The 27,252-nt window shown below is 39.9% G+C and overlaps 1 protein-coding gene across 6 annotated transcripts in view; it reads right to left on the bottom strand.

Annotated features, from left to right (window-relative positions):
• The window catches only part of synrg (synergin, gamma), a 117,712-nt gene that overhangs the window by 20,048 nt on the left and 70,412 nt on the right, over positions 1-27,252 (bottom strand). For all 6 annotated transcript variants that reach the window (XM_080210936.1, XM_080210937.1, XM_080210940.1 and 3 more), the window contains 4 exons: positions 13,262-13,885; positions 11,166-11,326; positions 10,279-10,332; positions 5,258-5,354 (listed from right to left, as the gene is read on the bottom strand). In XM_080210936.1, coding sequence (XP_080067062.1) covers positions 5,258-5,354; positions 10,279-10,332; positions 11,166-11,326; positions 13,262-13,885 — 936 coding nt within the window. The remainder of the gene's footprint in view (positions 1-5,257; positions 5,355-10,278; positions 10,333-11,165; positions 11,327-13,261; positions 13,886-27,252) is intronic.

The following is a 27,252-nucleotide window of genomic DNA, read 5'->3' as shown; positions in this document are numbered from 1 at the left end:
ACAACCAGAAAAGCCTGCAACTGGGCCAGTAATAGAATTCTGTATAGTCTATTCAGGGCAAGCTAGGTAGGAAGGAAAATTGTCAAAAGGGAGGTAGACCAGTTAAGTGAATGGTCAAAGGTCTGGCAGCAGAGGATAAATGTGTAAAAATGTGAATTTGTCCACTTTCGTAGTAAAATATTTAAATGGAGAGATTGTAGAGCTCAGTGGTACAGAGAGATATAGGTAGCGTGATACACAAATCACAAAAAGTTAGTACGCAGCTACAGCAAATGATTAGGAAGCAAATGGAATGTTGGAGTTTATTGCAAGAGTGATGGAATATAAAAGTAGGGAAATTTTATTGCAACTGTACAGGGTCATAGTCAGATGACCATCAGAGTATTGTGTATAATTCTGATCCTATTATTTGGAAAAAAATAATTGATTTTGAACGGTTGTGAGAAGGTTCACTTGACTCAATCCTGGGTTTACTTTATAAAGGACAGGTTGAGCCTGTGTCCACTGGAATTGAGAAGATTGAGAGGTGACCTCACAAACAAATAAGATCTCAAGGGACTTGACAGGGTGGATACTGACAGCATGTTTACTCTTGTGGAGGAAACGAAGGGAGTCGAGCGTTATGGGGGTTAGATGGCAAGTGCAATTGAGACCACAACCAGGTCAGCCATAATCTTACTGAATGGCACAGCAGGTTCCAAGGGCTGAATAATCTATTCTGGCTCCTAAAACCTATGTTGCTAAATGGGTCACAGTTGTTTACACTATTTATTAGTGTTGTTGAGAGAAGTACTTTGCTATTATAATAAAAAGATTACTGGTGTAAAGCAATGGGGAATATTCAAAGGAACCTGGTGGATAGTCTAAAGAATGGCAACTGAATTTTAATGTGGAAGATATAATATAAAATGGTGGCACAGAAACATTTTTGAGCAATCACCTAGTGACCCAGGTTGATAAAGTACAGCGAGGAATCGCAAGGACATTTGTTTAAATGTTACTTCAACTTTACGTAAGTCAGTAGCAAGACTATTTTGTGTCATTATGAGCAAATTACCTTCAAAGAAGCACAGATTCTTCATAGAATGTCAAGGATTATTCTACAATTTAAACCTTCTGATTCACACAGAACAGCTTTTGGAAATGAGCTTACTTTCATTGTAGTTAAGATATCTAAGAGGGAACATGATTCTGGTCTCTAAAATACAGCAAAACATTAAATGGAAGCTACTTAAGTTATGCTTACATAACTGCTAGACACAAGGACAAGAATTAATCTGCCTTGAGCAAAGCTGTTGACTAAAATAATTATTTCTCCCCACAGTCTGCAAAATAGGCTCTGAACAAGTCAGTTAATTCCAATTGATTAACCTTTCTCTTTACAAAAAAGCAGTCGGATATTCATTTGGTTAAAAGCAGAACTGGAAATGCGTATAGGAGCAAATGGTTATATATTCCATGTAGTACAATGGATTTCTTGTGAAACCAAAGAAAAGACCCCCATGAAATGCAGCCACAAATGACAGTTCAATATCTTAGTCTAATCTAATATCTGGAAGTCACTGTAAATTAACCTTAGAGAGGCGGAGTCCGAATTTGATTTAGCTGCTGAGCAAACATGTACCATGGAGCCCCAGAGGGTCATATATAAAGTTTAAAGTCATGTTCTCAGTAATCTGCATATTCCTCCAGCTGCTAACATGACCATATCTGAATTTATCAATTTGCAATTCATCCACCAATGAAAAATGGGTATCAAAACTCAATGAGTAAGAAACAGAAGTGCAAACAGTTATCAGGGGTTCAAAAGCCAGCTTGACAGTCGGGATAGCCTTTGAGAACCAGTGAGAAATGTTGCAGTCCAATATCTTCAGGAAATGTTAAATGCAGTTTTTTCACCTTCCCCATGAGTACGTAAGTTGTACATGGTTTGTTATAAGGAAGAGATTTGATGGGTTAATTTCTAATTGCACATTTATGTAAAAGATTGTGTTTTACAGTTAGAACTGGGTGGAACAGTGGTTTGCACTGCTGCCTTACAGCACTAGGGACTCAGGTTCAATTCCGGCCCTGGGTCACAGAGTGTGTGGAGCTTGCACGGTCTCACAGCGTCTGCGTGGATTTCCTCCAGGTGCTCTGGTTTCCTCCCACAGTCCAAAGATATGCAGGTTAGGTGGATTAGGTTCTAAAGCATTTATCATGACTCATTCTGTTCCAGCATCAGCATCTTCACACATCAGGGATCTCAAGATCTGTTTAATTATTTGCCAACAAAATATATGTGTAAAATGCTGTGAATCTATGCAAAGTGAAAATATAAATACAAACTGCAGGGTGGATACATCTCCTTTTAAATGGCTGGCAAAGAATACTTTATTAGTTATCATAAATAATTATTTTAAGGTGGGCCATAGATTGATAAAATAATATTTTTCTGATTAATCAATGCTTATAGCACAGTCCTCTTGGTATAATCTCAGCTGTTAACATAGAACATAGAACATAACAGCGCAGAACAGGCCCTTCGGCCCACGATGTTGCGCCGACCAGTTAAAAAAAAACAATGACCCTCTAACCTAAACCAATCCCTTTTCGTCCATAAACCTATCCACGGAAGGTTTATGTTTGCAAATGCTCTGGAATTATTTTGTTTCAAAATGATGTGCTTCTTCTAAGATTTGTAATCATGGTAGCCAAAAACAGACTCTATGATAATTATGGATGTTAAATACTGTGACATCTATGCAACCAACCTCAGCATTACAGTACAACATGCATGCGCAATGCTACTAAGTGGAAGCATTTCCAATTTAATTTACTATTTCGCCTCTATTTACTATTTCCTGCATCTCTACAAAATGTAGAAAACTGACGACTCGACATTTACTGGGAAGAATATTTTCTCTAAATTAGTTCAAGCATCTCCTGAGGCAAACAGAGCATGGAGCTCAGACTGACCATCAAATCTAAAACCAAGTTCCCAGATATTAACTGGTGTGGCGACCGACCCACTATAAATATTTGGGTCATAGACTGCCTAGGCTTGGGAGAGGAAATACCAGCCAATGCTTCTGCTTGTCACTTTCACTCAGTGGAAACTGTAAGTGGATAGACGATGGGTGAAGACAGGATTGCGCGTGGCCTTGATGCCCTTTGCACACAAACAGTTAGTGAGTAGAGTATGCGTGAAGAACGACCATTTTAACAAGATAGTGAAAGGCTCCCAGTGTCTACAGAGCAATTTCTCACCTTTGGGGAACAGGAGTGGTAACTGGGGGAAAGAAGTAATAATTAAGTTAATTAATCATTTAGACTTGATTTTCAGAAGGCTTTTGACAAGGTACCTCACAAGAAGTTATTGCAGAAGGTAAGGGGGCATGGAGTTGGGGGTAGGGTGTTAGCGTGGATAGAGGATTGGTTGTCAAATAGGAGGCAGAGAGTGGGGGTTAATGGGTGCTATTCGGATTGGCGGTTGGTGACTAGTGGAGTGCCCCAGGGGTCGGTGCTGGGGCCTCAGCTATTTACCATTTATATAGATGATCTGGAGGAGGGAACTGAGTGTATGGTGTCGAAATTTGCTGATGACACCAAGATTGGTGGAACAGCAAATTGCGCGGAGGGTGTGGAGAGTCTGCAGAAGGATCTAGATAGGCTGGGCAAATGGGCCAGGAAATGGCAAATGGAATTTAATGTTGGCAAGTGCGAGGTGGTCCACTTTGTTAGGAATAATGGTAGGAAGGACTATTACTTACGGGGCGAAAAACTGCAGCAGGCGACGGTGCAGAGGGACCTCGGGGTCCTTGTGCATGAGTCGCAAAAACCCAGCCTGCAGGTGCAGCAGGTGGTCAGGAAGGCTAATGGGATGCTGGCCTTCATAGCGAGGGGGATTGAATATAAAAGTAGGGAGGTCTTGCTGCAGCTGTATAGGGCATTGGTGAGGCCGCAGCTGGAGTACTGTGTGCAGTTTTGGTCGCCGTACTTACGCAAGGATATTTTGGCCTTGGAGGGAGTGCAGAGGAGGTTTACTAGGCTGATACTGGAGTTGAGGGGGTTGAGCTATGAGGAGAGGCTGAATAAACTAGGCTTGTACTCGTTACAGTTTAGAAGAATGAGGGGAGATCTCATTGAGACATATAAGATGATGAATGGGATGGATAGGATAGAGGTGGAGAGACTCTTCCCGCTCAGAAAGGACAGTAGGACTAGGGGGCACAACCTCAAGATAAAGGGGGGGGGGGGGGGTGTTTAGAACGGAGTTGAGGAGGAACTTCTTCACTCAAAGGGTGGTGAATCTCTGGAATTCTCTGCCCGTTGAGGTGGTGGAGGCTGCCTCGCTAAATATTTTTAAGACGCGGGTTGATGGGTTTTTGATAAGCGAGGGGATTAAGGGTTATGGGGAGAGGGCGGGAATGTGGAACTGAGACACGACAGATCAGCCATGATCTTATTGAATGGCCGGGCAGGCTCGAAGGGCTAGATGGCCTACTCCTGCTCCTATTTCTTATGTTCTTATGACGCACTACAAGATGCCAAATTCAAACTGAGAAGTGCTATCCATTAACTAGATATGAATACTATTTTGTTATGATTACTTACACTAAAACAGTATGAAGGTCACTTATGATTTTCAAAATACAAAAGCAGCCTCCAACACCTGCAAAAATAATTGTCTGCAAACTCTAATGAAAAATGCCAAAAGCAGAACTGAGAAAATGGATCACGAAAAAGCATTTAATATTTTATGAAATTCAAATGATTAGATCCTGCCTGTCTCCAGATCACGAAGAGAAAGAAAAGCTTGAAGACAAGTTAGGCTCTTCCTAATCAGGGGTAGCCATGAGTTGGAAGGTACCTGATGAAGGGGCAACACTCCGAAAGCTTGTGCTACCAAATAAACCTGCTGGACTTTAACCTGGTGTTGTGAAACTACTTCCTGTAGTCAGGGGTAGGGAAGATAGGAAAGTATCATCAAATTTACTGAACTGATGGTTTAACAATAATAGTCAAACACCAGAAAGAGCAGTCTACCATCCACCCTCGACCATGAACTATTGTAGTATGATTTCAAAGATGCACCCGTGGAGAAAAGGAATAAACAGCAGGATATTAAATTTTTAAGAAATTAAGTTGCTTCATTTTGATACTGACATCATCTTTCTTGGAAGACAAAATGCCCTGGGGTCTTATAAATGCATCAGGAACCCCTGACTCCGAACAAAACAATTTAAATTAACAGTTACTGCCATTTATTTCATACCCAAGAGATACTCCATGCCTTGAGTCGACTGGATGACTTCACTACACACAGTCGAACTGCTGATTCCATTTAAGGTATCACTGGCCTTCTGGATTACCTAAAAAAAAGTTTACAATCTCCTATTAGATTTTTAGAATGAAAACATAAAGGTTAGAACAAGTAAACAACAAATCAACAAACTGGTATATCCAACAATGGGCAAATAACCAGGATATTTATAATAAATACCTAAACCCCAGAGGTGATCGATTAATCACAGAAGGAATCAGAATCCCTACAGTACAGAAGGAGGCCATTTGGCCCATTGAGTCTGTACCAATCACAATCCTATCCAGACTCTATTCCCATAACCCTCATTTACCCTGCTAATCCCCCTGACACTAGGGTCAATTTAGCATGGCCAATCAACCTAACCTGCACATCTTTGGACTTTGGGAGCAAACTGGAGAATTCGGAGGAAACCCACACAGACACAGGGAAAACATGCAGACTCCCCACAGATAGTGATCCGAGGTCAGAATTGAACCCAGGTCGCTGGCGCTTAGAGTGAGCAGTGCTAACCGCTGTGCCACCCTTTTCACATACTGTAGCAACATGCATGGCATATTTAAAACTTCTGCCAGATTGAGAGTTTACTGCCCTGATTAATTTTTCAGCAAGAGTTTACATTTATATAGTGCCTTTCATTTAGGAAAACATCCCAATTACATCACCAGAGCATAGTCAGACAAAAAAATGACACCAACTCAATGAACGAATAGTCGAACAGTAGGTGACTAAAAGCTTGGCAGATGAATTAGATTTTAAAGAGCATCTTAAAAGCGGTGAGAGGGATGGCAAGGCAGAATGGTTTAGGGGCTGGGGAGGGGAGTGGGGGAGGATTCCTGACCTTACAGCCAAGACAGATGAGGTTATGGCCGCCATTGGAATGGGTAGGGAGTGGGGAATGCAAAAGTGGCTAAAGCCGATGGAATGCCGAATACTCAGAGGATTGAAGGGTGGAGGTGGTCAGAGGGATTAGTGGCAAGTCCATGCAGGGATTTAAGCACATGGGTAAGAAACTTAAAACTGAAGAGTTCCTGAACCAAGGACCAATGCAAGTTGCAAGTACTTTGGATGACGCTGAATTGGTTCTTATGAGTTAGGACATAGGCAACTGTGATCTGGATGAGGTCAAATTTTTGGAGGAGAGGCGGCAAGCCTAGAAGTATTGGAATAGTCAGGCCTGATGGTAACTAATGCATGGGTTTCCGCCTCAGGTGGGTAAATGGATGGATGGAGGCAAGTTAGGGAGGTGGAAGCAGACAACCTTTTTAATAAACAGAGCATGGAGTCAGAAGCTCAAACCCAAATAAGATGCCAAGTTTGCGACCAGTCTAATTCAATGATCAGGGAACAAGATGAAATCAGTGGCTAGGGGATGGAGTTTGTGATGGCGAGTCACAGACAAAAACTTCATTTTCTATGCAGCCCTTAATATCCTTATGGCTTCAAACATAGCGAAAAAAGATTCTTCTACTGCCAACAGTTATCACTGTTCCCTTCTCTAGTGACATGTTGGCTGTTCTAGTAGTAGCTTTTATTGCCTTAAGCTGAGCTCAGTACCTATCCCTGTTCTCCAGTGAATTATTTTCTTTAACTCAGTATTTTTATTTAAGTCTGATTTGACATTGACACGACATGTTAGTCAATCTGTTTATTATATGCCCTCATTCTAAGTCTAGAAATATATATATATGGCTTCCCCTTGCATGAACAGCCAAATAGCACTTTTAACAAAATGTGAGCTTTGATTGATTTACATGTCTGGTTCACTCAAAATCAATCAACACCCTCTACATTTTCTCATCCCCTAGGGATTCTTTCTGTGTAATGGATGGGTGTCGAACTTGAGATTTGATGCCACAATGTTCTGCAACTGATCCACCCTTCCCAGTCTTAAAAGCTGAAATGGATTAGATTTATATAAAGAATAATGCTTAATGAGAATATAGGTACAGAGTTTAACCGTTACAAACTGAGTTAAATCAGTCTCCTTGGTTATTTTGATTTCCCATGATTGAGTAACATTTTTACAGCAGATATAGCTCCACTTTAACTGGTCAACTTACTAACAGACTGTGTGGTGTGCAAATCGGTTGCCACCTTTGGTCACAAAATAACATTTCAATGTAATATATTGGTCGTAAAGTGTTTTGAGTTGTCTCGAGGATATGAAAGACAGCATATAAATGCAAGGGTTTTGTCAGTAGAAAAATAAAAGTTCTATTTTACATTGACGTCACAAAAAGGTTACGTGTCATTCCAAAGCTAAATGTCTTGGTTGTGAATTGAAGACATTTTAAGTCAGTTGAATGTCTGACATCTTCAGAAACCCAGCATTATGCCCTAGAGTTTTCAAACCAAATTATCTAGAAAACCACATGGTTCGAATTGCCGTTTGCAAAAGTAAAATACTGCAAATCTGAAATGGAAACAGAAAATGCTTCAAATAGTTAGCAAGTCAGGCAGCATCTGTGTAGAGAGAAACAGAGTAAACGTTTCAGGCCAATCATCTTTCACCAGAACTCTCAGCAGAAACTTGAAATGTTAACACAGTCTCTCTCTCTCACTCTCCAGAGGCTGCCAGAGCTGCTGAGCTTTTCCAGCATTTTCTGACTTACTGATATTTTCAGTTTTTATTTTAGATTTCTGTTTGCCTGACATGCACAACACTCTTTCCCTCAAAGAAAACATACCCTTTATCAAGGCTTTGAGAGATTAGTCATTGATTGGGACAGTGGCACAGTGGTTTGCAGTGCTGCCTCAGTTAGGAATCAGTGTTCAATTCCAGCCTCGGGTGACTGTGTGGAGTTTGCACAGTCTCCCCGTGTCTGCGTGGGTTTCCTCCAGGTGTTTTGGTTTCCTCCCACAGTCCAAAGATATGCAAGTTAGGTTGATTGGCCATGCTAAATTGTCCCTTAGTGTTGGGGACCAGCAGGGTAAATACATGGGGTTACGGAGATAGGGCCTGGATAGGATTGTGATGGGTGCAGACTTGATGGGTCAAATGGCCTCCTTCTACACTGTTAGGATTCTACAACTGCTACAAAGGTTTATACCACGAGCATGCACCCAATACTGCTGCTGTTCATCCAGCTAAAACTAAGTAACCTCGTGAGCATTGGTAAACTTTTTTCTTGTTGCATCAGGACACTCTGCATACGGCATTAATTTGCAGCTTTACCTGGAGCATGCGACTCCTCCACATGCTATTCTCAGTGGACTGGTTAAACACCAAGAGACTTGGCGTATTGCAGACCCACGCTTACTACAGAGGCTTGATCTGGTTCTAATTCCTTAGCAGCCATGTTATGTTGGAGCTCTTTGAGCTTATAACCCAAAGACAGGTTAAAAAGACAAAACACTACACGATATCCCAGTTACACATTTATTTTTGTTCTTCATGATCGAGACTCAATTGTGGAAACAAACACAATATCAGACATGTTTACGTAGTGTCCTTTGTGGACACAGGACAAGAGACAAGAATAATCTCCAACAGAAAAGCAAAACAGCATGGGAGCAGAGATCTAAAAAGTGCTGGAGAAACTCAGCAGGTCAGTGGAGAAAGCCCAAAATGACTCTTAATTGGAATCAAAGAGTCACATTGGACCTGAAATGTGAAGAATAATATTCTGACTAGCAGCATTCCAATAAACTAATTTCAATAGCAAATTATGAACTATCCAGCAGTGTGCCTTTGGCACAACTAAAACAACAAGCTCCAGTCACGTAACAAATGCTTGCTCAATGTTTCAGAACGTGTAGAACCAACACAAGCACTGCATTTCACAATTCAAACTGGGAAATTAAATGCCATGTCCGATTTAAATCACAGTACCTTGTCTGAAATAAATCTTTAGTTGCATTGATGGAGACTAAGATGACCCAAAGCTGTAATTGGACCATATAACTGATTTGAGATTGCTAGCTGTAAAGAGCAGTTCACAGTCTCTAAAAACCCTAATTATATGGTTGCAAATTGTGCTCCCTGAGATACTGTTTCACACATTCATTGAGCTCCACTCCCCAACCAGTACATTTTAAATGTCGAGAATGCAGGTGGAAACATCCACACATTCAGAATATATATATTCTTTTAAAACTGTGCTCATCTTTGTAAACACGCCTAATTGGAAAATGAAGTGTTTACTTCTTCCAGTTTGCATCGGGCTTCATTACAGCATTGCAGCAGGCCAAGGACAGACATGTGGGCACGACAGCAAGATGCTGAGTTGAAATGACAAGGGAGAGGAAGGTTGGGGTCATGCTTGCAGACGGAGTGAAGGTGTTCCACAAAATGGTCACCCAGTCTATGTTTAATCTACAACACCGCATCGTCCCATGAGACACAGTAGAGACTTCTGGTCGCAACACCGACTTCTACAACTTTAGATTGTGAACTTTCCCCTCCGTATTGATACTCTCCCCACTTGCTTTCTGTTATTCAGTTCCCCTGGCCTGTCTCAACACAATCCCATCACTCCCCCACATGGCTACTACCCCTTGTTCAGTTTTGCTTATACTGAACACAGATCTTTGTTCTCCTATTAACACATTCTACCATCCTATCTCTGCCACTATTAGTACTCAGTCCCTAACGGCACCAGTCTCAGCCCCTTTGTCTCATGGCCTGGACACTTTTGTCAATCACTCCTCAGCTCTGACACTCCATTCTGCCCCACCCACTCTCCACGTACGTCATTCATCGTGCTTTTACCCCTCTTCAGTTCTGTAGCAGGGTCATGTGGGCTCTCTCCACGGATGCTGCCAGACCTGCTGAGTTTATCCAGTGTTGTGTGTTTTATTTCCAGCATCTGCAGCATTTTGCTTTTATTGAGCACCTATTCAATTAGCAGCAAGTTCAGTCTCAAGCGTAGATAGGCCAAGCCCATATAGCTCAGAAAATCACTTACGATTTCACTACGGCATGCCATTGCAGCACAGTAAAAATAAAAATAAAATGTTGCGGGCTTCACCTGTAATGCACTTTCTAAACATCTTTGCCATTCATAAGCGTAGCGTTCATTCTCCTGAAACAGATAATAAAAGCAATTCACCAACTAATATCTGAAACGAAACCCAACTCCTTCCATTGGTATTGTGCTAAAATATGGATAGCTTATAGCAGTCAAACTGAAATATTAATTGAGCAATTATTACAGTAGAAGTTAGAATCATCTATACTTCATGAAATGCAGATTAACAAGCGCCCAGGTCAAGAACTGACAAAACGGCACACACATGGCTGGTAACTAATCACCACAAGGCAGTCAAGCCAGTGCATAAATAATGATCAACCCCAGCACCTTAAAAATCTGTAACATCACAACACACACCCACTACTGAATTTAGGCCTAAAACAAAACTGTCAAGTTTTTTTTCTAACACTGTTTAATCCAGATAATTAAATCTCGCCAGTTATCACTAATGTTCTTATACATAGGATAAATTTCTGCTGTGAACGTTATCTTATCTTCCTGCAGTGTGTTCCAGGCAGAATGATGTCCCTCTAAACCAGCTGTAAAACTGTTCAATATAAAGTGTTGGAAAGCCAACAAAGTGCATCTTTATTTTAAAACACAAGCACCGTTTGCTCGTAAACTAGCAACATTTACTCTTTAATTTGCACGTAAATTAGTTTCATAATGCCATTCCTTTCTTGGCCTCCATCTCAGAAAACCTCTGGTGCCATTAATGCTGCCCCAGTTCTTTTACTGTATGCAACTTTTCCAGCAGAACAAAACCTGGAATTCAGCACACAGAAACTGAGAACAATTAGAATTTCCTTCCATACTGTCAAGTGGAAATCCCAAACACCCTCCGGCATAAAACAGTAATTATTTGCAGAATATGCAACCAATACCTCCACTTCTCCAGTTAGGTCTTTGTACTTGTCCCTGATGACAGGCAGTGGCGCTGGTTTCTCGTTCAGAGTATTTGATCTGTCCCTGAAAGGCTGCTCTGAAGCTGGCGGTACATGGGTTACTTCTTTATCCCCAAGGCTCAGACTCCTTTTATGAGATCCTGCAGGGGTGGAGTTGAAATCTTGTGTTAAGTATGTTCCTGCATTTCAGAGAAAGTCACATAAACATTAGAGATGTCTAACCCATATACCACAAAGTTGTAACCATGGAATGGACCAGTCCTCACAACAGGTGCTGCAATTAACAATTTTTTACAAAATCTTCTGAGCTCAGAACAGAAGATTCAACATTCTACAGTATTTTAATAAAGGTTCCATATTACCACAATTAAGTAAAACTGAATTTGAAAGCATAGTTAATTTGAATCTCTGATCCAGCACAAATTCCTGGATTGTACTGTAGATTGAGAATCTTCCTTACCGAGACCTCATCCAGCCATAAACTATTTCTTCTTTTCTAAGGTGTCAATATTTTGTACTAAGAACAAAGGACAAAGAAAATTACAGCACAGGATAGGCTCTTTGGCCCTCCCAGCCTGCACCAACCATGCTGCCTCCACTGAACTAAAACGCCCCCAACCTTCTGGGGACCGTATCCCTCTATTCCCATCCTATTCATGTATTTGTCCAGCTGCCCCTCAAAAGTCACTATCGTATCTGCTTCCACTACCTCCCCTGGCAATGAGTTTCAGACACCCACCGCCCTCTGCATAAAAAACTTGCCTCATACATCTCCTTTAAAACTTGCCCCTCGCATCTTAAACTTATGCTGTTTGATCCTTACACTCAGCTATGCAATAGTCAGAAAAGCAAGCATTTTTTTTCTCCTGAAGAATATTTAGTAGACAGAAGCACTGCCCAAGGAAGGCTTTTACTAAAAATTGTCACTGTCAGTATGAAAAAAACGTTGGATTTCAATAGGTTGATGAAATTTTGGGGGAACGGGAAGAGGAATTGCTTCCAACACAAGGGGGGTGGGGGGGATGTTTAACTGAACTGGAATTGGAGCTTTTATGGTGAGAACTGGTCCTTTCCCTGGTATATTGATTGTTTCGGTGATTCCATCCCCCTTCCCTATTTTTAGCTGATCTCGGCGTCCTAGTCAATCCCCGAAGTTTCCAATCCTACATCATAGAATCCCTACTGTGCAGAAAGAGGCCATTTGGCCCATCAAGTCTGCACTGACCACAATTCCACCCAGGCCCTAACCCTGTAACCCAATGTATTTACCCTGCTAGTCCCCCTGACATCTTCGCTATCACGAAGGCCATCTATTTCCATCCCATATCACAGATCGTCAAAAGCCATCATCCGTCCTCAGCGAACTTGAGCTCATCAACATCGCTGCTGCTCATTTTGGATCACATAACATGTATTGCTGGCTCACCGCACATGCCTTCTCTGACCTTCATTATTTTCCAGGCTCTTTCTGCCTCAGATTTAAAATTTCTATCACCTATGTTCAAATCCCTTCATGGCCTAACCCCCTCTCCATCTGTCTTACCTTCTTAAGGAATACTCCTGACCCCAAAAGCTCTCTCCTCCTCCCACTCTGGCCTCTTGTCCACCCTGAACATTCTTTCAGTTGTTTCGGACCCACATGCTGAAATCCCTTCCTAAGCTCTTGCTCCAATTCACGACCCACCTGAAAAATCAATCTCTTGGAGCATGTTTATAATCACCTCATCTAATACCTCCTGCTTGAGACTGGTAGCAATGTTCATATAAGTAGCTATTAATGCTGTGGAGAAGGAGGAAAGTCGTAATGAAAGGAGCACTCAATCACACACTAAAATGAGGTAATAAAGCACATGTGCAAATCTGTTATTTGTAAGTTCAAACTAAATTGAATGAACTAACTGTTATTTTTAAGTTTGCTTTGGAGCATGAGCTTGCAATCACTTTCCATGCAATCCGAGATCCAAAGTTTGTTTTCAGTCACAACAGCTTGTTGCAAGAGCCAACTTTGAGGTTAAGCAACAGAAGCAGCAACACTGCAATTAATTTAATAGAGAATACAGACAGTTCATACATACCTTGCACAGAAAGATCAAAGGTCTCCATCTCGCTCTTGATCATCTCCTCACTGGATTTCACCTTGCCCTGGGAACTAGCCATAAGAAAATCAAATTTACTAATTTTGGGCTTTTCACTTTGGAACTCCCCAAATTCATCAAAGGCTTCAGTTTTTGTCTCCTCTGAAGAAACCCCATTTGTGACAGATACTGCAGTCCTTTTCTCTGCATCCCCCAGGTTTGAATCATTAGGCTTAACAGTCTGTCCCTCCCCGGATGAAGCAATTGCAAAGTCTCCCAAATCGCCTCCACCTTCTTTTTTCTCTTTGGTCCGTTCCACAGTTTCTTTGAGGTCTCCAAAAGCGTCAAAGTTGCACTGCGAACTCATTTCCTCAGCTGAGAACGTTGTTACCGTGGAGACAGTTGTCATAGTGATGTTCTCGGAGCTGCCGAAAGAGGTTTCTTTCTTCTGAAGCACCGAGGTAGAGGACAAGGATCTGCCTTCCGAGCTGAGGAAGAAAGGTGGCTGTTTCTTAATCTGTGCACCAGAGTCTTCTTTCTCAGACCAATCGTAACAGGTTAAACTGCTCACTGCAGAGCCATTACTGAAGTTAGCAAAGGGGTCAAATTTAAAGTCGTCCAGATCTGAAAGAAATAGTGAATTCTGATCATTGACTTTGAATCCTGAATTTTAAAATAAGGCTCTAATGTAAGAGTGGCATGTCCAAAGTACTTCACTGCACAAAACTTAAACTACAAGGACTAAAACAGATCAGTGGCTGAACATTGCTACTGAATATTTGTATTTCAACAGACTAATTCATTTGAGCCAACACTCAGAGCCACTGGCGGGGTCTTGTAAGGTTTTCCGAAGTACAGCTGATATCTGCACTAAGAAATTAAAATAATATGTCAAAACTGATTAGGATTTTTGTTATTGCTAAGGCACATTTCAACATTGATTTTCCAGCTAATCTGGCAGGAAAACCCTTTAGCGTTCAACTGATTTGTCTTATTCTGACAACTGCCATTTCCCTTTCAGCTTGCAGCATAGGCCTGGAGGAGCTTATGTTAAAGATAGTGGTGCTCCAAACTGACATTAAAACAGATCTGACAGTCAGTTTCAGTTCTGTAAAGTTGAACACTGCTGCAGGTCTTGGCCAGCTGTGTTGCTCTCATGACTAGACAAGCATGACCTGTTACCTTTCTTAGGTGCTTTGCATATGCTTTAGGTGATGACGAGTTGATTTATTACTGGTACATGTATTGGGATACAGTGAAAAGTATTGTTTCTTGCGCACTGTACAGACAAAACATACCACTCACAATACATAAGAGAGGAAAGGAGAGGGTGCAATGTAATAACAAAAATAGTAAGAAACCTCACAACACCAGGTTTATTTGGTAGCAAAAGCCACTAGCTTTCGGAGCGCTGCTCCTTCTTCCACTACACTTCAGAAAGGGACAATCTAACTTGGGCCCTTCCACCCCAGTTAAGAGTGTCAAAAAGATAGGTCAATGAGAAGATCCTTTGCCAAATATCAATTTAGTGGAAATATTTTTCCAGTGCAGGGAAACACTTCAATTTTTTTTTTAATTCACAAAATTATCTCAATTTGGCAATCGCACTTCAGTGGGATGCTTGGACTTGTATCAAAAGGAGCGGCGCTCCGAAAGTTAGTGACTTTTGCTACCAAATAAACCCATTGGACTTTAACCTGGTGTTGTGAGACTTCTTACTGTGTTTACCCATGTCCAACGCTGGTATCTCCACATTATATCAAAAAACGCCATAGGATAGGTTTGAAGATGCATCCGACTTTGTCAAGCTGAGAACAATTTCAGCATGTTAAATGGTTAAATTGCTGACAACTTTAGGCTGTTTCTGCTGCATGCAGTCAGCCAGCGAAAAAACACAATCAGGATTGTTAAGAGAGCATGGATTGAATGGTGGAGCTCCTGAATTCTGTGCCGCAGACTGGCAAGCATCCACAATATCCCACACTACTAATTCCTGATCTCGACCTGATTGAAGATAAAGGTAAGGATCACTACCCTTCAGAAAGGGACAATCCAAATTGGGCCTTTCCACCTCCCAAGCAATCAGTTAAGGGTGTCAGTAAGATAGGTCAATGAGAAGATCCTTTGACAAATATCAATTCAGTGGAAATATTTTTCCAGTGCAGGGAAACAATTGAATATTTTTTCAAATTCACAATATTATCACAATTTGGTAGTGGGGTGCTCGGACTCGTATCAAAAGGAATCGATGAAATCTTTTTTTTAAAAAGAAAGATGATTAATGTTTAATTCCTTACACCGTCAGATACAGCTTTATGTCATCTTTGATGTTACTGGGATTAGCCTGAAAACAACCGCAACATGCTGAACCAAAATCTGCAGATAATCGCCAACTGTGTTGGTCAAAATAAATTACTAACAGCTGCATGAAAACTACCACTCTGTGAGTAAACAGGGAATACCAATGTTAACAAGATTAAAATTACATTGTTTTGAATACTGTAACCACAGTTGATTACACTTTTGTAATTACAACATAGAATACCACCGACAACTTTGGGAACAAAATCTTATCCGAAGAAGCATTAGTTATTATCACAGTTTCACTTGTCATTCAGAACAAATAATTCAACACACTAGAAAAGTGCTTAAAAGATAAACATAGGTTGGATCTCAATATGACCCACGTTCACTAGTGTAAATCTGTTCTTGGTTCAGACTGATCTTTATTCTGTCTCAATTTCATCACGTTTATCAGCGAAAAGTGGATTCTAATTTGTTTCCATTTATTTTAAATTTATTTATTAGTGTCACAAGTAGGTTTACATTAACAATGCAATGATGTGAGTGTGAAAATTCCCTGTTCGCCACACTCTGGGACCTGCTCGGGTACACTGAGGGGAATTTAGCATGGCCAATGCATCTAACCAGCACGTCTTTCAGACTGTGGGAGGAAACCGGAGCACCCAGAGGAAACCCATGCAGAGGGGAACTCAACACAGACATTGAGCCAAACTGGAAATCGAACTTGGATCCCTGGCGCTGTGAGGCAGCACTGCTAACCACTGTGCCACCCCTATGTTCCATGTAATCAGAACTGTGTACTTTTCAATAAACCATTCCATCAAAAATGCAGTTTGCATCAGATGTTAAAATAGGAGCATTTATACACAAAAGATGTATTTTGGTGTAACAGCTGGCCTCTTATCAACTGAATCCCTCTGGGTATCAGTTACCAACAATTATTTCAAGAATGAATATTCTAAATTGGTGCATCGGTTTGATATTTGATACTTGCTGCTTAGAATTTCTGGATTAAGAAGAAATAATCTGGTCCTGGGTATAGTCCCAACACAGAAATGAAGACCGCTGGACACCCGATCAGCAGCTCTAGAAATTATAACACTTATATACTCAAGGTCAAGTTTTTCTAATTGCCTTGGATTTGACAATGCTCAGTTGAGAAGCATTTGATAAATTCAGAGCAGCAGAATAATTGATGAGGAATTGAGAGAAGTTTAGGGAGTGGGCAAGGGGAGGGGGAATATTAAATGGGGTGGTTAGTCATCCACAGTAACAGTTCCAACTAGATCTCAATGCAACACCAAGAATAATGGCCACCCTTCAGGGTAAAGAGGAAATTGCAATATCTGATGGAAATAATGAAGACCTAAAAAAGGTGGCGAGAGGAGGCATAAAATCAACCTTCCCCTGGTCAGGTTTGTATACAGTAAGAAGTCAGCTGCCAATTGTCAAGGATACTTGTATACATGTAACACGATCCCAAAGTCTCTCTAGTGACTTAGCAATTACAGCGGTGTTGTGAAAGTCACCTTCACAAACAAGACAGACACATCTCCAGTTAGAAATAGGAAGATTAGTTTACAGCCAGGGCAGATAGAATTCCTTTATCACAAACTTTAATGTGACTCATCTAACATGCTAAAGCCAATCAACAAGTTAGAGGTCTTTCACCGTGATGGACTGACAAAAGCTATTTTCGCCCCTTACGGTTAAGCACAAAAAAATGCAAGGCATGCAAACCAAGTTCAATAACCAGAAGCACTTCCAATAACAATTTTTCTTTAATATATTTTTAAATGAGGGGTTATTCTATTCATTCTCCACTGGACCAGGTACTTTTTGTTAGAATAAGGAAGGTGATCTGATCTTATGGCTTCAGCATTACTGCTCCAAACTGGATGATACAACACGCCCAACAACAGCTCTCCCTCAGATTTTCACTTCACTGTGGGTAGGTGACTTTTGACAACACCTTCTTTCAAATATGGTGCTGAAATTAAGCCATCAAAGGCAGTGGGAGGGAGCAGGCCATCTTTGAAGAATGCATTAACTAAGGATGGCTGCTGAGAATAGATCGAGATGTCAAAAGCTGTCTTTACGTTACATAATTATTTTATGAAACACCAGAGATGTCAGCAACTGCATTCAATTTCACCGAACTGAGGGGCGTGTGTGTGTGTGTGTGTGTGTGGAAATCTTAAAACTTTAGAAATTACATTATAATCCAAAATGTACATCTAACACAGTAATAAAAATATTGCTGAATAATGTTTGGCTTCAATTTAATAGCTACTAGGCTGCAAAAGCAGTTTCTATCTTAAGTTAGGCCATACAATTTTTAACAAATTTGTGTTTAATTAGGGGTATTAACATATTATTGAAATATTTTGCACATAATACTCATTTCTTGTGTCACATATACTTCCTGCAACACTTTTCCCATTATATTTTGTTCGCAACATTATTATAACAAAGGATATTTCTAAGTCACTGTACACATTGCCATGGGAGTTCTGTTGGCAATAAACATTTGATTAATCTGCTTCCCGGTCATACTGTTTGTATGTAAGTAATGTTGTGGTGAGCTTTTATTAAAATTCTTTCACAGGTTATGGGCATTGCTGCTAGGTCGGCATTTGTTGCCAATCCCTAACTGCCCTTGAGAAGTTATGATGTATATGGCAATCATGTGATTCCATGGGCAAACCAGATCACTGGAAAGTTATTTTCAGTTTTTTGCTTTCTGTTCTAGGAGATCCCATTTAGCATTCAATCTCAGACATTTTGCACACTGCTTATGCAGTGCTCCCTTTTATGGGGAACTCTAATGGCTCCAAGTTCTGCCTCTGCTTTCTTCCACTGTCACCCACCTTAAACGCTTCAGCCCCCCCTCTCCACTACAGTAGTTAATGTGGGTTTACAGCCCTGCAAGATGTCAATTTTGTTTTCAGCTCCATAGTCACTCTCTATTCTCCATTACACTTTAACCTCTCACTCCTCTGCCCAGCTCAATGTCCAAATCCTGTTTCTCGCTAGTTGATAGCCCAGCCCACAGCTGTCATCCTCGGCTCTGTACTATCTTATGCCTGGCTACCATCTGCTCCTCCCTTCCAATGGTAACCTCAAGTTTTATTATTTCTTAGTGTCACAAGTAGGCATACATCAATATTGCAATGAAGTTACTGTGAAAATCCTTTAGTTGCCACATTCCGGCACCTGTTCGGGTACACTGAGGGAGAATTTAGCACAGCCAATGCATCTAACCAGCACATCTTTCAGGCCATGGGAGGAAACCCACACAGACACGTGGAGAACGTTCAGACTCCCCACAGACATTGACCCAAGCGGAAATCGAACCCAGGTCCCTGGTGCTGTGAGGCAGCAGGGCTAACCACTCTGCCACCATGCCACTCCACACAACATAAGAACATAAGAGCTAGAATCAGGAGTCGGCCATCTGGCGCCTCGAGCCTGCTCACCCATTCAATAGACAATGGCTGATCTTTTCATGGACTCAGCTCCACTTACCCGCCAGTTCACCATAACCTTTAATTCCTTTACTGTTCAAAAATTTAGTTATCTTTGCCTTAAAAACATTCAATGAGGTAACCTCAACTGCTTCACTGGGCAGGGAATTCCATAGATTCATAACCCTGTGTGAAGACGTTCCTCCTTAACTTGGTCCTAAATTTGTTCCCCCTTATTTTGAGGCTATGCCCCTAGTTCTAGTTTCACCTGCCAATGGAAACAACTTCCCTGTTTCAATCTAATTTATTCCCTTTATAATCTTATATATTTCTATAAGATCTCTCCTCATTCTACTGAATTCCAATGAGTATAGCCCCAGTCTACTCAGTCTTCTTCATAAGCCAACCCTCTCAACTCCAGAATCAACCTAGTGAATCTCCTCCGCACCCCCTCCAGTGCCAGTATGTCCTTTCTCAAGTAAGGAGACCAAAACTGTACATCGTACTCCAGGTGTGGCCCCATCAGCACCTTACACAGCTGCAACATAACCTCGCTGTTTTTAAACTCCATCCCTCTAGCAATAAAGGGCAAAATTCCATTTGCCTTCTTAATTACCTGACCTGCAAACCAACTCCTTGAGATTCTTGCACAAGGACACCCAAGTCCCTCTGCACAGCAGCATGCTGCAATTTCTTTTTGCAATAAACACCTCCAGTCCTTCCCAACCAGAAGTTCACACAATTTTTCAAATAGATATCTATTCCAGCTCTTTAGCTTCTCTTATATTTTCTCCCATGTTTGAGCATTGGTCACAGTCGTGATTCCTGAACCAATGCAACAATAGAAAAGCTTAATGATAGGTTTGCATTGCTTCTCCCCCAGTCCCAGGCCCTTGTACTCTTCAGCCCCTTTTCCTTTACTTTATACCCAAGCCAAGACACACGTTCTCTCTCATTCATGCTATAAGCAGTTCCAGGATGGTATTGGCACCTTGCTTCTCTCATTCATCTCCAAAGTGCTAGTAACCTTCTTGCTGTATGTCCTCATCTTTACATCAAAACTTCAAGTGTCCCTGGCACTTTAAACAGAAAGACACAAATACCAAAAAATGTTGCAGAATAGCTGAGAGAGATAAGCAAACAAAAATGTAGGTTGCGAGGAGACAACTAGAACAGAAGATGTTTAAAATAATAAAATTATAAATTGTGTTCATGAGTAAATCAGCTTACTGAGTTACATGCAGCATGAGAGATATGCAGAAACAGGGGAAGATGGAAATAAGAACAAAACGAACAGAAAGAAAGAAAGATGATGGTGATAAAGTTGATGAAAACCAAAGCAGGGAAGAGAGGAAAAGAAAAATGAGCAGTCAGGTAAAAAGAGAAAGCAGTAAAAAAAAAGGTCACGTGAGAGGCAGAGGGAGAGCTTTACTTCAGAATGGTCAGCGAGTGTCATTTTTTTCTTTATTCTTTCATAGGATGTGGACATCACTAGCAAGGCCAACATTTGTTACCTATTCCTCATAGCCCTTGAGCCAAGTGGGTTGTGAGGCTATTTCAGAGGGCATTTTAAGAGTCAATTATATTACTGTAGCCTGGAATCACATGAAGGCCAGACCAAGTAAGGATGGTAGCTTTGTTTCCCAAAGGGCATTAGTGGGTTTTTATGACGATTGATAATAGTTTCAAGGTAGCCACTATTGAGACTAACTTTAAATTCCAGATTTATGAATTGAATTTAAATTCCATCAATTACCATAGTGCAATTGGGCCTTTGGATTACTAGTGAAGTGGCATTACAACTACACCAACATCTATCCCTGTAACAAGTTCCCCATCATCATGGGAGACAACAAATTTAATCCAGAAAAAAATGAAGATCCCAAAATATGATTATCACACCTCAGAAATGACCATAATGAAATAGCTACAGAAAAAAAAAGCCATTTGTGGAATATAAATTTCAACTCAGAAGTTTTACTTCTAACTAAGATGGAGATGGTAGAGAGAAGTTAAATTAGTTAAATCATTTAGCCTTCAATGGTCAAACAAAAATGTGATCTTGTTCTGGAATGAATTATATTTAAAAGACAGGTTTCACATGTGATTATCAGTGCATCACACTTTCATTCTGTTTGTTAAAAATCATTTTGCACACTCACAGGAGCTCATTAAATAGGGCTTGTACTACTTTCTGTGGGCACTTTACATTTCGGGCAAGTCAAAATGACATTACACCATCAAATATTCCAAGATCAATGTTTATTAGCAAGATGCCACTTCAGAAAAAAGTCAGAAAATATTATATGCAGTACTCGTACATTACACAGTACTCGTACATTACAGAGAATTACAGCTACTTAAGATACAGATTAGGCTTTACATGCAACAACACCTCAGCAGAGCAAAATACAGAAAGAAAAGCTTAAGAAAGCAGATTCAGGTCGAAGGTCCTTTGAAGCATTAAGCATCTTTATACAAGAGATTGCACTTCATTACAAAAAGCAATAAGGTAAATTTGTTAGAATGCAGTTGAATCGTATTAAAGGCATAACCAATACTGATCATCGAATTTCAGGCATATGTTCTTACATAATCAGACTTAAGATTAGAAATTCTACATACAGGGAGTAAAGTGGAATTTTATGCTTATATCAGGTATGCGTTTATTTTGACTCAACTGTATAGGATTAAGTCATCAGGGAAGTTGTTTTGAAATAAAGAAGATTTGACAGAATTTTTTGTTAGACACACAGAAGTTAGACATGAAGCCAAGGAAGGTGATCAAAATGAATTTAAACCTCCGCTTTCAGCACAGATATACTAATTTAACACCTGTTGAGAATGGCCCAATTTGGTATTTTCTTTCATTTAGGGCGAGTAAAGTTTTCTGTAAAATAAAGTCTCACTGAATAAGATTTTAAAATTGGAATAGAAACAAAGTACTGTTCCGAATTCAATGGGTGATTGTCTCAGGCTGCTATTTTAGCACTAACATGGCTAACATCTTTACCATTCATATTGGGCTTAAACAATTTATAATATAAACATAAAGCAGATTACTGGAAAGCCTCAAAGTGAATATGAAAAGCATCAGATTAAATTTGCTACAACACACTAAAACTAATTGGTGTTTCTCACGTTGAAAGCAAGTTGAGACTGAATTGAACAACCCAAAAAGAGGCCGAGATTCAGATTAAAACAAGTTCACTTCAGACTTGGTCCCTATATCTCCAAATCATTCACTTGAGAATTAGTTTTAGTTTAGTTTCAGTTTATTTCTTAGTTTCACAAATAGGCTTACATTAGCATGCAACGAAGCTACTGTGAAAATGCCCTAGTCGCCATACTCCGGCTCTGTTCGGGAACACTGAGGGAAAATTTAGCATGGCCAACGTACTTAATAAGCATGTCTTTTGGACTGTGGCAGGAAAGCGGAGCACCTGGAGGAAATCCAAGCAGACATGGACAGAACGTGCAGATTCTGCACAAGGCTGGAACTGAACCCGAGTCCCTGCCGCTGAGAGGCATCAGTGCTAACCACTGTGCCACCGTGCCATCCCATCGTACAAGACTACATTGAAAAGTCAACTAATTACAATACATTCAAAATTAGAGATGCCTCTGAAATGAGGATCAGATATAAAATAATGTAAAGGGTTCCATCCATAAATGCAAGCGTCTTATCGTACTCATGGCGTAATATTTACTTTTAGTCCCGAGAGATGGCCTTCAATTTGGGTCCTCCACAAAAGTAAAATTTAGTTTCACTGACTTGCACATCGTAGCAATTGTTTGCCAAGTTTCCATCTATTCGATGGTGAGATTTTTTATAGATTGTGCTCATCTTCACTGTAAATATTGTGACTGTTGGCAACTCTTTTCTCTGACATCTGATGCCTCTATGTCTTAAGTGTATTACCTCAGCACACTTTGAAACTATTCAGGGATGTTGCTTGGCTGGCCTCAAAATAATCCACAGACAGAATTTGTATATGGTGGGCCTTTTGAATTTTACATGTTAGTCATATTTGGTCAAGCTTTGGCATTTGAAGTGTAACTTTAAGTCAGATCAAAATCAAATGCCATTGTTTCAATTCAATCAGACGTTTGGTTGTCTGAGCACGATTCTTAATATAATCAGCCCAGAACCATGCAACTGAATACCATATTAATAATCATAACTGAGGTTATGTTTAAACTGAAGTACATACAGTAAAGGAACATTGGCTATTATAGGATATGCCTTCACAATATTTTCTTAATGGACTCAAATAAATATGTTGTTCCATCATATCAAGTAGTGCGTGCTCTATTTTTATTCTTAAACATATAAACATTGGACTATAAAGGGTCCCTTTCTTCTCAGGAATGTTTTGACTTTAAGGCTCATGATTGCTTTGCATTATGTCAAGAAATACTTAGTTATTTAAGAGAGTATAAAACAACACAAGTCAGATTACTATAACATGGTGATAGATCATTCTGCTACAGGAATTTTTGTTAAGCAGTACTTTTTTTTTTACAAAACTGCTATCCCTGGGTTTAATGACCATTTGATTATAAACTTTTCATTGCCCCAGTTCAAAGTTAGTCAAAATAAAAGCCCTTAGTACAGTCTGGCAGTTTCACAATTCTCAAGTGGCAGTGGAAGGGAGGAGTAGAAATACTCTTAATATCAGCATTTCGACATCTAACTATACAGCGTTTGATTTCTCTTCCATTAATACAATGATATGAAAAAGACCCTTTGCTTGGAGTTATGTTACCAGACATCAACATATTTAATGCACGCACAGCCTTTGGTTCCCTGATTCCGCTGATGACACTTCAAACGTGACCTGTTGTACTTCCATCAGCCAAACTTTTGAAATGATATTTGTTACAACCACGTGATCGTCATGAATATTATATTTTACAATCTTTGTTCATTCATTTTTATGTTGGTGCTATGATAGATTAGAGATGATATTTTACATGGATGAGACTACAGTAACATCCACCAATGTACTACTCTGATGCTCAAGCACAACTATGTGTAGCTTAAAAGAGTCTCTTTAAGGCCACAAAGGGCAATTATTACGGCTGGAACTGCCGGATTCTCCAATCCTGCCAGCAGTGCACCCCTGCCCTTGGGTTTCCTGCAGGCATGGGGCAATGTTAATGGGAATTCTTGTTGACAGTGACAGAACCAGAGAATCCTGCCACCAGCTAGCAACACGCCACCTCCTGCCAGCAGGAAGCACGCAGCTGGGAGGCCGGAGAATCTTGCCCTAAATCTCTTAGGGTCAATGCACAGATCAATTAGTAATTGGACTGATTTTATTTTTAATTATCTGTTTATATAAAGGTGTCACCAAATCAATTTGATCTGTTTTCTATTGATGGAAAGTATCATGACAAATGCAATGATTTTCTTGTCTTCAGGTTTTTTTTGAAGTACAATGCAGAATTTTGCATGGTTTTCAATGTGATACCTAACATCTGATGGAGACAACACCAAACTTCCAGGCATCTCCAATTTTAAACAAGCTAATGGTCATTAAAATCAGTTTTGGAACAAATCACCACTTTGCACACATTAAAGTAAAGTGATCGTACACCGGATTGATCTTTGGTTTGCTAGTCTTAGCTTTGATGATAAACACATACTGCTGATTAGATGTCACAGACTTATCTCCAAACAATAAAGACTAGGTAGCTGAAACATCGAGATACAGCTTCTTCACCACCAAGGAATTCATAATTCAGACTCTTAAGAAATTTTGTTCTACATCAAGTGGAATAAAGTTGCAAGGTTTCTGAAGAAACAAAGAGCCGTTACACCAAGGACAATACAATGCACTCAACTCTTAATAATTCAAATTTCTTCATTAAAAATTGAACCCCACAGTAATTTTAATAAAGCAATATAAATAACAGACCAAAATGGAAATTTATGCTAAAAACGTAGGTATCAAATAATTTAATCAACTTCAAATTGAGTTGGTTATATAGCCATAATCTCAATCTACGTGTGCCATTATTTCTATGTTGTTGAGTTATTTTTCAATAATATTTACAAGTTAATTCCTACAGTATCATGCCTGCAGCTACATTCAGTAGTAGAATTTTTTACACTGGTAATTCTGACAGATATGATCCCACTGAGCAATATTTGAGGGCTTAAATATCTGAAACTATGCAGGTCACATGGGGGCACAACAGCAGAAATTTGGTAAGTCTAAATAATACTGTTTTCAAGCTATAGTTCTCCCTTAATTTCCTTTGAAGTCCTTATAAGCCAAGATAAGCAGATCAGATCTGACAGACTTTGCCACTGATATCCACCCCTACGCTCAGGCATTAAAAAAAAGGTTATTCAACATGGAGGAAAATTAACACTTTTTTCCCATACATTCACCACCCCCGATAAAATGGTTCAACTTATTCAGAATCACTCATTAAGTGGCCAGAATGAAAAGGACAAATTCAGTACATGCGAGACTAGCTGACTAAATCACACCTCTATACTTAATACCTGCAATGCGCATTCATTTTCAGTTGAGGTTGATCATTACAATTCATTTTGGCAACGATGCTGCTAAAATGGTTCTCAAGCAGTGGTTGCTGATGAGGCACATGTGTCTGAGAATATTATGATTTAAATGCACCTTAATTTGTGTGAAAATGAACACTGTTTCAAATGGACTGAAATCAGAACACTAATACTGGTTTATCTTACGAGATGTAAGTGTAAAACTGGAAACCAAATAACACTGCTGCCTGGGTGTGAAACCCGAAAAAAAAAGAGGTGGTTGATGATGGACTTGAGACCCGATTTATTGCCCCCTAAAAATTAAGATCGACATGGGCATTTTTCTGATTGCTGTAGGTTGAGCAAGGTTCTGCCAACATTACTTCCTGTCAATGGTCAAACTTAAAATTACTTGGCCAATGGAGGGGAAACGGCCTGTATAAAAATTCACAAGCCACTGAGGAAGGTATGAAAACTGGAAATAATATAAACAGTACACATATCAATCACGTACAAGTTGTACTAGATTCTCTAGAAAGCATCTGCAATATAAATGAGGCAGTTAATACTGTCTTTCGCTATTGACTAGCATTAGTCAATAGCGAAAGAATATAGAAAAAGAGACTTTCACTGACTGGTAGTGGCCATCGAATCTCAGGCTACATTATCTACCCATTGTCTATGAATGAGCTTAAATATCTAGACCACCATTATTTATAAAAGAGACCCACAAAATAGAAGCATTTATATGGGCATACAACTTCTCCAATCAACCATTAACTTTTTCTCAATGTTGCATTGTACGCAACAATAATGTTGCATTGTACGCAACAATAATGTCCAAGATTTTCAGATACATTCCAACAAAAACATGGCCACAGTAAACTGATTCTTACTAGCTGACTGATAAAATCAATTATAGAAAGAAGATAAAGCAAAACAAAGTAATGGTAACCTATTCGGCCAACTTGGTTTACTCCTACGCTTGCTGACATTGTCCCTTGCTTCCTCAAATCTGCCACAAGCAGTATAAAGTCTCACAACACCAGGTTAAAGTCCAACAGGTTTATTTGGTAGCAAAAGCCATTAGCTTTTGCAGCACTACCCCTTAGTCAGGTGAGTGGGAGTTCTATTCACAAACAGGGCATATAAGGACACAAACTCAATTTACAAAATAATAACTGGAATGCGAATAATGTCCACATCATGACAATCAGTACACCAGCTTAAAAAGCCGAGTCTCAATTCCAACAATATGCATTTGTCTAGCAGTTCATAATTTTTTTTAAAAATGATGCCGCAAAATGCAAATTGCCGCAAAATGCAAATTGCCAAGAGTCGGATTCCAAGTCCTGGGTAGAAAGATCAGGAAGGGTAACTAAAAATGTAGCCTTATAAATGGATTTTCATACAATTTTTAAAAGGTAGAATGAGAAGCACAGAGTCAAGGGAGTGAATTCCAGTAAGCAAGGCTGACATAACTCAGTCACCAATGGGAGGCAGAACAGTATATGGGAGAGATGTTAGTGAAGATTTTAAATTTAATATGCTGGGAACAATCAACCAAAATAGGGCAAGAACTGGAATGGTGGGTAAGCGAACTTTGTGACCCATCTCCTTTATTGGTTGCATCTCCTCTTGCATAAATTACTTTGGGATGTGCATTTCATGCCTCGTCTAACTGCAGTTAGATATTGGGCTAA

This window comes from Carcharhinus amblyrhynchos, chromosome 23, assembly GCF_965287045.1.
Source record: "Carcharhinus amblyrhynchos chromosome 23, sCarAmb.v2.hapA, whole genome shotgun sequence".
Taxonomy (NCBI): Eukaryota; Metazoa; Chordata; class Chondrichthyes; order Carcharhiniformes; family Carcharhinidae; genus Carcharhinus; species Carcharhinus amblyrhynchos.
The sequence above is the reverse complement of the archived record's forward strand: the minus strand, read 5'-3'. Positions and strand labels throughout refer to the sequence as shown.